General features: G+C 44.2%; 1 protein-coding gene across 1 annotated transcript; it reads left to right on the top strand.

The window, feature by feature from the left end:
* Positions 1-9409: 9409 nt before the first annotated feature.
* LOC105557131 lies at positions 9410-10576 on the top strand. The gene has a single exon (XM_012004299.1). It carries the CDS (start codon positions 9410-9412, stop codon positions 10574-10576), a length of 1167 nt encoding a protein of 388 aa, XP_011859689.1.
* Positions 10577-10934: the final 358 nt, after the last annotated feature.

Consider the following 10934-nt stretch of genomic DNA (forward strand, 5'->3'; position numbering starts at 1 on the left):
GTGTGTGTGTGTGTGTGTGTACTAGCGCGTCGCGATCAGCTGATGGCAGCGTCGTCGCGGGCGCTCTTGCCGTAAGCGCCCGCGGCGACGGTGAGCCGCGCCGCTCCTGCCTGCCTCTAGTATCTGGCCCGTCATTCGATATCTTTTCCTCTTTATAATTCAAAAACTAAGCTTCGGAGAAAATTTTGCAAGAGGAAAAATCATTTCAGAATGAAGTTTAGAATACGACATTTTAAGGACAAGTGGTTGTTCTGAATCACCCTGTATATATAGCGGAAATATTTTACATTCGATATTTAAAAAGTAACTATAGAAAAGTATAATACATAATAATGTATTAATCTATAATAATATATTTATTTAATACATTATATTGCATCGCGCAACGCGTCACCGCTCGTGGCTCAAGCCTCGCTGGGAGCGCCGGAGCCAGGCTCGCTTCGCTTTTCGCTTCGTAGTATTCGTGGCAATCTGGCATTCGTGCCTCGTGGCGATCTGGCAACCGTGGCTGGCTTGGTAGAAAGGAGACGGAAAATAATATCCGCTCCTCTCTCTCTCTCTAATGCCCGAAGCCGAGTTCGGCCGAGCCGCTGCCGAGCACGGGTGCACACGGACACGGGTTTTACGCTTGTGTACGTGAGCACCGTCGTGCACCACAGATGGTGCTGGAGTGCACCTCCGACGGTGCTCGAGTGTAGCTCCAATGGTGCTCGGAACCCAAAGTTTGCATCACTACCCAGACCCCTGCCCGTCCGGCCTCCGTTAAGAGGCCGGAGAGGAGAAAGGAGGCGTGGCGTGTTCCCGCTGGAAGGGAGAGAGGCAAACCGCCTGCCCGTCCCCCACGTGTACCGGGGACCGCTGCCGTCTCAATCACTGTGCCCAACGGCACAGTGGAGACGTACGCCGCCGTCCTCCGGGCCGCGAGGAGCAAAGTCTCCTCGAGGGCCTGGGGGTCGACGGTATGACGGCGAAGTGAGATGCAAACGGGGGTATCATCCTCGAGATCCCCGGCGCAAATCGGGCGAGGGGCGCTGATACCCTCGCCCGAAAGTTGGAGTCTGCCCTGACGGGCACGGGAGCAAAGATTGCCAGGCCTGGCAAAAGCGCGGAGTTGCGCGTGACGGGCCTGGACGACTTGGCCACCAAAAAGGGTGTGGCTAAGGCCATTGCTGAGGGAGGCGGCTGTCGGCCGGGGGAGATAAGTGTGGATATGCTCCCACGATTCCCCGATCGGCAGCTGGTAGCGTACATGCGGTGTCCAGCTGACACTGCATGTGCGCTCACCAACAGACGGCGAGTGAGGGCGGGGTTCGCGTGGGCGAACGTCTCGCTTACGCATCCCCACCCGCTCAGGTGTTACCGTTGCCTGGAAGAGGGGCACATTGGGCAGCGGTGCACTGGAGGGGCGGACCGCAGCGGCCTCTGTTACCGATGCGGCACTGCGGGACACCGCAAGAGGGGGCACGGGAGCATTCAAGTGTCCACTTTGTGCGGACCTGGGTCTCCCGTCGGCCCATAAATTAGGTGGGACGAGGTGTGGCGAGGCCCCTGCCAATCGGCCAAAGGCCAAGGCCAGGGGCGAGGCCTCTCTGCCCCCTGGACGCCCCCCTTGGAGGAGGGGGAAGCAGATAAGGAGACCGGTCCCTCGGGGCGGGCCTCCTCGGAGGGGGACACGATCATCCTGTCCCCCTCAAGAGAGCAGCCGGCAACGTTAGAGCCCCTGGCTCCCCAGATATTCCCAATTACTTTTTGGGAGAGGGCAGTCGGGGAAGAGGATGCCGGCGGGGGAAGCCCGATGGTGCTCTCCCCATAGGAGGTAGGAAGGGGAACCCTTCCATAAGCGCGTCCACCAGCGCTAGGACGGAGGGGGGGATCTCTTTTTGAGACCCCTCCATGTTGGTGGGGTTAAGGCGTCCAGGTCCCGCTTTAAGAATAGGCCTGGGGTATCTCCTGCCTATCGTAAGAGGCGACTAAAAGGAGCAGTACCAGGGAGTCCTTCGGAATCCCTGGTGGGTGGGCGTGGGCTGGAGACCCACGACCCACCCGCCCCCACCAGCAACTAGGGGGCGCGGCGGGAGGCCGGGTGGCACCCCCGCCGCGAATTGAGAAGAAGGCCCTTTTAAGGGCCAGGCCAAAGACCAGGCCCGAGGAGTGCGCGAAGCCACGCGCGGCGCGGGGTCATCCGGAAGTAATGTGTCACAGTTCCCGGGTGGCCCCATCAAGCGCAGAGAAGTCCACCCCCGGTGGTTTTAGTGCAGTAGGCGTCCCCATTGCACACTGGCCTCGAGGAGTCATACATACTCGAGTGCCAGGGGGGCGAGTCCCACACACCACCCCTCCCTGTCCCAGCAGGCTGAGGGGTGACGGTCCATGAGGATTTCCACCGGGTGAACAAAAAAAGGTTACGCTTAACCCTAAAACGCACATCTGACTTTTTTTACCTTCTAACGCACAACAGGGGTCAATATCGACCCCACGTTTTTTTTATTGTAAAACCAGTCCTACAGAAATAAAGGGCCTTAATAGTATATGAATTTCTACGTTTTTTAATAAAGAAGAGAATGGTACCTATGCGATAAATTTAGTTTCACTCAAGTTTTGTTAAGAAAAATCCATTTAAAGACCGAACAATGCAGAAAATCAGCAAAAAAACTCATTTTTTAAACAAAAAATTTGTATCGTTTTTTGTAATCAACCGATTTTCAAAATTCAAACGGGGTTTTAAAGAGGACACATTAGACTATTGGAAAAAAATTGTCATCGCTATGTTCTGTTCAAAAAGTATATTTATTTGGGACTATAAAAATGAAGAAATTCGCAAAGTTGAAATATGGAAAAAGTCGATGAAAAAACCATAAAAAATTGTATTTTAAGTATTATTTTATTTTATTTGATACAAAATAATAAAAAATATGAAAAAATGCTGATATGGGCCTCAAATTATATCGCCCAGCCATTTTCTGCGAAATGTCAATCTTCTATAGGCAACGGGATTTTTACCAAGTTGTGTGATATTTCGTCTTAAATAATATTTATGACTATTTATGCTCAGATTACGTAATAATACATGAAATATATTGATTCTAGCAAACAATATATAATTAGTTTACTGCTACGAAACACAAACGGCAACTGCCAACTGGGACCAATATCGACCCCACGCACGCTTTGCGACGCTGCTGCGTCACTGCCAGCGAACATCTAACGCTGCGACTGACATAGCCCTACTTTTAGAGAGTTGAAATGAATTATGGTTCAGGTCCTGAGTCGATAATGCCACTCGCTAGCTCAGGAGCGTAGTTCAAAGTTCGCCTTGGGTCGGAATTTACCCCGGTGGTGCGTTCTAGGGTTAAGTTAGTCTTCATTTTATGCATATATTGCTTTGGTCTACAGTTTTTTCCAGAGTCGTACTAACATGTAGTATTTATTCTTTAATTATTTCTCTTGCGAATATTACAGATGACGACGTGTGTATGTACAGGGTGTGTCCTAATACCCGTATCACCCGTAAATGCCAGATAGACCGGGGCAAACTGAATAGAAAAGTCCTATACCATTTTGCAAAATTCGCAATAGTTACCGAGAAATTAATTTTAATGTCTGAGCGAATGAGAGCATAGACGGCGGCAGGCCGAACTCGGCAGGCAACGGTGGGGCATCATCTAATAGCGAGAGGTGGAGCGACGCGCCGAAGAAAAGTTGTCACGCAGCAAGCGGCTAGTGTCCCTAGAATAGAGAGTCCGACAAAGTCGTAGACCTCTTTTCATTGGGTCTCTGATGGGATGGGGAAAAATGGCGGAACCAATCAATACGACGCGCGAATGCACACACATTCAAACAAGGATTCAGAAATATAATAGAAGACAAGATGTATTCGATGCTATATTTATTATAGATACATCCAAGGATACATCAGTGTTATAACACATAAATATCTACTTTACAAAAGTATAAAAACTATAAATATCTACTTTACAAAACAATAAAATGTAAAATGAAACATTATAAAATAGCATTTTGCACATCGTGTGGTCCTACAAGTCACGCAGCCTTCTTCCCATCATATCCCAGTATGTTCGATATGAATACACCACTGGCCCTCTTCAGGGCCATACGATGTGCAAAATCCGAACGGCAACCTCCACGTGCACATTGGGTTACGCTGATGTCGACGATAATGAACGAAAATACAAGTGTTACTTCAAAATGCTGCAACTTGGCGAAAACAAATCGCAGTAACTTCTCTTTTTTTAAATTGAAGGGAAAAGTACACACTTTTTGATACTTCGAACAGAATTAGCGAGGAAAAATTTCCTACGCCCGGGCACCTGGCCAAAGTTGGTTATTTTTTAGGTAAAAACATGTGCTTACATTTTAAAAGCTACAGCAGCGCAGATGCATTCGAGGAAAAATCTGGTGACTAGTTTTTGAAGCTGAAAGTGCAAGCTTTAATTTAAAAAAAACGATCTTGCTACGATGATTTTTAACGGAGATATCGTTGGTAATGTCGAAAACACAAGGGTTATTTCAATGAGCTGTGATTTGGCGAAAAAAATCGTAGGAACTTCTTTTTTTTTAAATTGAAGAGAAAAGCATAGACTTTTTGATACCGTAAGCAGAACTGGCGAAGAAAAATTACTACACTCCGCACAGTGCGTCAAAGTGTGCAATTTTTTAGGGAAAAAACATGATCATGATTTTGAGAAAGTTCTGGGAAATGGGAAGAGTGAATGCAAATTCCAATAAGAGCTTCTTAAAGTAGAGGCTTTGCCCTATAAAATGAAAAAAAAAACTTTTCAATTCGACCAGTTTTCGCGAAGTTACGCTTATTTGAAATTCGCCAAATTTTGATGTAAGTTTCTTGTTGCGTTAATTTTTTTGACCAGTGTATAAAATGAAAGATGTTTGTAATACGATAAAATGTTGTCATAAATTACCAACGACAATAATGAAACGTTTCATTTTATACAGAATGTGCATTTCATGTACAAAAAGGAAAGTATTGAGAAAAACATACGACAGTAAAACGATGGCGATGCATTCTATTTTATAATGTTTTATTTTACATTTTATTGTTTTGTAAAGTAGATATTTATAGTTTTTATACTTTTGTCGTATTACAATTTCCTAGTCACGACTAACCAATTGTCGTTTCTTATGTTCACATGTACGGTGTCTATTCATTTACTGCACTTTCAGTTCGAGTTCAGAAGTGTAGCAAAAAACGAACAGATATCCGCCATTTTTCCACATCCCTAGATGTATTGGCCGGACTCTCTATTTTAGGGACACTACAAGCGGCGAGCTTCAGTGAACACTCCCCACTCCCCGCTCGCCCCTCACCGCTCACCCTCGCCACGCGTCGTTCGCCGCTCGACGCTCGGCTCTCGCCCCCTTGCTCCTCACCCCTCGTCCTTTACATGTGGTCGAGCGTTATCATAGAGCAATATGCATATTGCAGGTTGCTTAAAGCGTAACTGCTGGTACATTTCCTCCATCTGAGAACAGTATGTATGTATGTATGTATGCTTTATTTACAGTGTGTCCCCCAAGGGGGATTACACTCTCTCAACAATGTTGGCGCTTTTCAGGAGCGTACCCGAACCTTTACATCGTCAGGCCATATTCCCGGCCCGACGCCTTTCACATATACTGGCGCTTTTCCAGGGAGCGTTCCCGAACCCTTTACATGCTTTCCCCTTTTCCTCCGCTACCATGACCTGGCCATGGGCGACCTGTACACACTCTTTCCCTCCCACCCTTTCGACCATCCCTCCCTACCCCTCTTCCCGCCCCACCCGCTCCGATGTCTCTCTCCTTCCTTGTCTGTTCTTCCTTCTCCTTCTCCTCCTTCGTTCTCTCCTTCCGCCACTCCACCACTCCTATCCCTCCTTCCTCGTCTTTCCTCTTGCTTCCCTCTCCTTTCTCTCTTTCCTCCTCTTTCTTTCTGCTTCTTCTCCCCTCTCGTTCCTACAATCAGAATATATTTGACGCGAATCAATAAAAAATATATAATATTATATCCTTGTTACCCACTTGACTCCCTTTCACTCCTTTCCTTCTCCGTCGTTCTTGCCTAGCGCGTGCATGCGTAGCCAGCACCGGTTGCTTTCCTCGTGCTTACTTATCCCTAACCTCTCTCCCTCTACCCCGCTTGCTACCACCCGCTACGTTTATCCCCCTTTGTTCTTCCCTCTGCCATTCTTCTCCTACCTTCTTTCCTCCACTTTTTCCTCTCCTCTGTGCTTCCTTTACTGCTTTCCTCTCTCCTCTTTCTTTGCTTCCTTCTCTGTCGCCTCCTTACATATCCGTTCCGTTCCCCCTACCGCGACCTGGCCATTAGCGACCTTTACATATTTTTTAACCCACCCTCCCTTCGTCCCACCCCCTAACCATACTCCTCCCTCTTCCGTTTCTCCTTCTTTCTTCCTCTCTGCCATCCTTCTTCTCTCCATCCTTCCTGTTTTCCCTTTCCTTCCTGTTTCCACCCGCCATTCTCTCCTGCTTTCCTTCTTTTTGCTCCACCTTTCTCTTTCGCTTCCTCTTTTCTTCACCTCCAGCTCCTTCCTCCTCCCTTTGTCTCTCCTGCTACTCCCCGTCACTTATTTTCCTCCGCTTTCCCTCTCTTCTCTTCTCTCTTCAGCTCCCTTCCTCCTCTCTCTCCACTCCTTGTCCTCTCTCGTTCCTTCCTATGGAATAACAGTTTTGTTCTATCATTCCCTTTCCTTCTCCCCTTGCTTGCGTGCTTTCGCTGCACGCATGTGACCCTAACCTCTACCATTCCGCTCTTTCTTATTTCCCCCTTCCTTCTCTCTCTCTCTCTTTCCTCTCCTACCTCCTTTCCTCCGTCTTCCTCTCTCCTCCGCTTCCTCTTCTCCCGCTTTCCTCTTCTTGCCTTTCTTTTCCTTCTACTCCTCCACTTATTCTGACGCCTTTCAAACTTCTATCTCTGCCTGCCGGTTGCTTTCCACTGTGTTATCCCCCTCCTTCCTAGCCGCCATCGATCTCTCCTCCCTTTCGATCTTTTCCCGCCGAATCGATCTCTCGATCTCCTCGGCCAATCACCTTCGTTCCCGTCCTTCGACCTCTCGATTCTCTCTCCCTCAATCTCTCGATCCTTCCTGCTAGTCTTCTCCCTCCTCCGCGTCATCTTTTCTCCTCCTTTCTCTCCTCTCCTCTCCCTTCCTGCACTCACTGCTCCGTACTCCTGCTCCTGCTTCTTCCAAATTCTTTCCTTCCGCTTTCCTTCTGCCTCAACCTCCTTCCTTCTGTTCTTCTTCTATCCTCCACTCTTTCCTCCTTCACTTGCGCTGTCGACTTTTATTTCACTATCGATCCTGCCGTCTGCTCCCTCTCCACCTGTGTTCTTCGACCTCTCGCGCTTCTTCTTCACCCTCTCTCCTCTCACCTATCGATCTCTCGCTCCTTCCGCTCGATCTTCTCCCCACTCCTTGTCCTTCTTCTTCGTTCCGATCTGCCGAATCGTCCTCCTCTTCGCTTTACCTCCTTCTAACTTTCTTCTTCTTTTCTCCTTCTCGTCTCCTCCAATTCCCGCGTTGCTCCTCCTTGTCCTCCATTCATCTTCATATTTTCTTCCTCTTCACTCACTTCCTTCCACTTTTCCTTCGTCTTTTCTCTCAGACCTCTCACTGTCACCACTTCTCACTCCGCCATCTTTTCCCTCTCCCATCTGAGAACAGTATTTTCCATTAATGATTTTACCAGTACCGGGAAGAATCTTGACACTAACATAGTTACATTACCAACTCAATTATTGTTTTGGCAATCCTTATTTGCTACACCGGTTTTACTTTTATTTTCGCACTACCACTTGTCATTGTCATTTATTATTTACCACTCGTCGTGACTGTCTTCTCTCAACTTCGGTGAGTCATTACATTTAAATTCATAACGAATAGTTTAACGAAATACATTCTCTACTTTTAGAATTATCGAATTAACAAATCTAACTCTTTACTTGGCTATCACCAGTTCAAAGATTAAATCTCGTTGAAACTGTCAGAGGATAATTCTCGATAATAGTGGTGTTAAGTTATGTATCCAATCAGGTAAAAATTCATTGTATTTTTTCGTAAATTTATATTAATATTTTGTAAAGTTGTTTAACACTATGTATCATATCTTTTATCCCAGCTTCACTGAGGATGACCCAAAAACGGGTCGAAACGTTTGGATTATTTATTAAATTGTTTTAAAAAAAACATTGACAATTTCGCACGGACACCTGCTGTGGACTCGCATTGGCCGTTTCTCCTTACCTACCTTTAATAAAATCATATTTTAAAGTATTGTTTATTGTCAATAGAATTTGAGTTTAATGAAAATGTAAAAATTTTTTAGCTTGAAAGATTAAATCGGGATGCGGCGTTGTCACGTTCCGTCGTCGATATCGCGTCAATTGATGCTCATAGCGCTTTCTTAATAATAATTGCAAAACGAGCAAGCAAATCGTTTTAAAACTTCGTAGAAAATTTTTACATGTTTGAAAAACATGATACAAAAAATACAATTTTTAGCATTGGTTTTAATAGTTTTTGAATGATTTATTATTTATCTCAGTTCCCGTAAGACCCTATGTTAAAATAGCAATATTAAATAATTAGTAACTTGTAAACGAGCAAATAAAAAGAGTTTCATACTGCAACTCTCGTATAATTTCTAGATTTCTAAACTGTTGTTCTTGAAACATATGGTCGAACGTTATCATGAAGCAGTAATAACTCCACGTCTATTGAGTTGGCATTATTAATTATTCGGAGGGAAGAAACGGCCAATGCGAGCCCACAGCAGGTGTCAGTGCGATAATATTAATCATTAAGATCACTTTATTAAGTTTCAAACGTTTCGACCCGTTTTTGGGTCATCCTCAGTGCTGGATTAACAAAAATGATACACAGTGTTAAACAATGATTGTTGATATAAATGTGGTGAGTAAATATAATGAATTTCTATACCTAATAAATAAATTGATTCCCACTCTCCTCCGATCTTCTGACAGTTTCAAAAGCGTTTTTTTCTTTGAACTGGTGATTGCCAAGTAAAGAGATCTTTTGTTTGTTTTAACATTTTTCTAAAAATGTAAAAGTAATACGTTAAATCTACGTTTGGAAATTGAATTTAATAACTCACCGAAAGTGCCAAAGGACCATCCCGACGGGAGGCAACCACCCAATTGACAATAGTGGTATAAAAATAAATTGAGACAAGTGTAGGGCATAAGGATTGCCAAAACATTAAATCTGTTGGTAATGTAACTTTGTTGGCGCTAAATTTTAAATATGAAAACAATATAGGCAAACTCCCGATTGACAAACGAGAAATTATTAGAGGGAAATCTTTCCCCATAATCAACAAAATTTCTTCTCATCAATTCAATTTGAACTCTAACATGAAAAACTTAACACTTATCGCCAACGACACAAAGAGATTCCTACGAGAACACCCAGAAATAATCATCACCAGAGCTGACAAGGGTCACACAACAATCGCAATAGATAGACATATACATAGAGAAAAATGGAGACCTTACTTAATGATAAGAACACTTATATCACAATTAAGAAAGATCCCACAAAAAAAATTAATTAGCAGTCTACACAAGATATTAATGGATTGGAAGAAATCAAATTACATAGATAATTCCATCTACAGGAGACTTAATTGTACGGATGGCACACTACCAAGAGCCTATGGGCTTCCCAAGATCCACAAACCGGAATGCCCACTCCGTATAATTGTTTCTTCAGTGGATAGCCCACTTTATTCCTTTTCCTTTTTTTTACACAACATCATTAAATCTTCCACCATTCCGAAACCACAGAGCCACATTCTTAATAGCTATGATTTAGTCAACAAACTCAATGGGCGTCACATCCAAGAAACACATGATTTGATCTCATTGGATGTTGTTTCCCTTTTTACTAATATACCATTAGACTTAGCAGAAGACAGTATCACTACTAGATGGACATACATAAGCGAAAAGTGTGCCATACCCCAAGAAGAATTTTTGAAAGCAATTCGATTTGTACTAAAATCCACCTATTTTTCTTTCAATGGCAAGATCTATCAGCAGACCTTCGGCACACCCATGGGTTCCCCGTTGTCACCAATTATCGCAGATATCACAATGCAGGACCTGGAGAACAGGGCCATTGAGTTGCTTAATTTTAGGCCTCCCTTTTATTTTAGATACGTAGACGACATTGCTCTAGCCGTTCCCTCGCATATGAAAGATTCAGCTCTACAGATTTTCAACTCGTTCCATCCGAGATTACAATTCACCATTGAAGAGGGAACAAACAGAAAATTGAATTTTTTAGACACAACAATAATTATTAGAGACGACCATATAGAATTTGACTGGTACCAGAAACCGACGTTCTCCGGAAGATATTTGAATTTCGAGTCCTGTCACACCCTCTCCGTCACAAAAAAGGTACAATCATTTGATTGGTCGATCACGCTTTATTACTTTCCCATCCAAGATACCACCGGAAAAATTTGGAGCTCGTCATCAACATCCTATTACAGAATAGTTACCCACTTCCTCTAATCTTCAATACTCTAAACAGAAGGATAAAATATTTTTCAAACAACCAGACCTTGAAACAGACAGAGAATAATACTGATAACACAGCAAGGAAAAAATTTTTCATTATACCTTACATCCCCAAATTCTCACTACAATTCAAACAGGTTCTCCATGATCTTGATATGTCTCTCTCGTTCACTGGCATGAATAAACTTAGTTATTTTATTAAAGGACACAAAGACCCTCTCCCAAAAAGTGCCCATAAAAATGTGATAGTATACAAACTCTCCTGCAAAGATTGCGATTCTTCATTATGTGGGCCAAACAGACAGATTACTAGATACCAGAATTAAAGAACACCGCAACCAAATCAATAGAA

Source organism: Vollenhovia emeryi, unplaced genomic scaffold (assembly GCF_000949405.1).
Source record: "Vollenhovia emeryi isolate VEMERY1.0 unplaced genomic scaffold, V.emery_V1.0 DF939599.1, whole genome shotgun sequence".
NCBI lineage: Eukaryota > Metazoa > Arthropoda > Insecta > Hymenoptera > Formicidae > Vollenhovia > Vollenhovia emeryi.

Excerpts from the sequence above, each read along its gene's own strand:
- LOC105557131 (XM_012004299.1), top strand. The coding sequence starts at position 9,410 with ATGAAAAACTTAACACTTATCGCCAACGACACAAAGAGATTCCTACGA.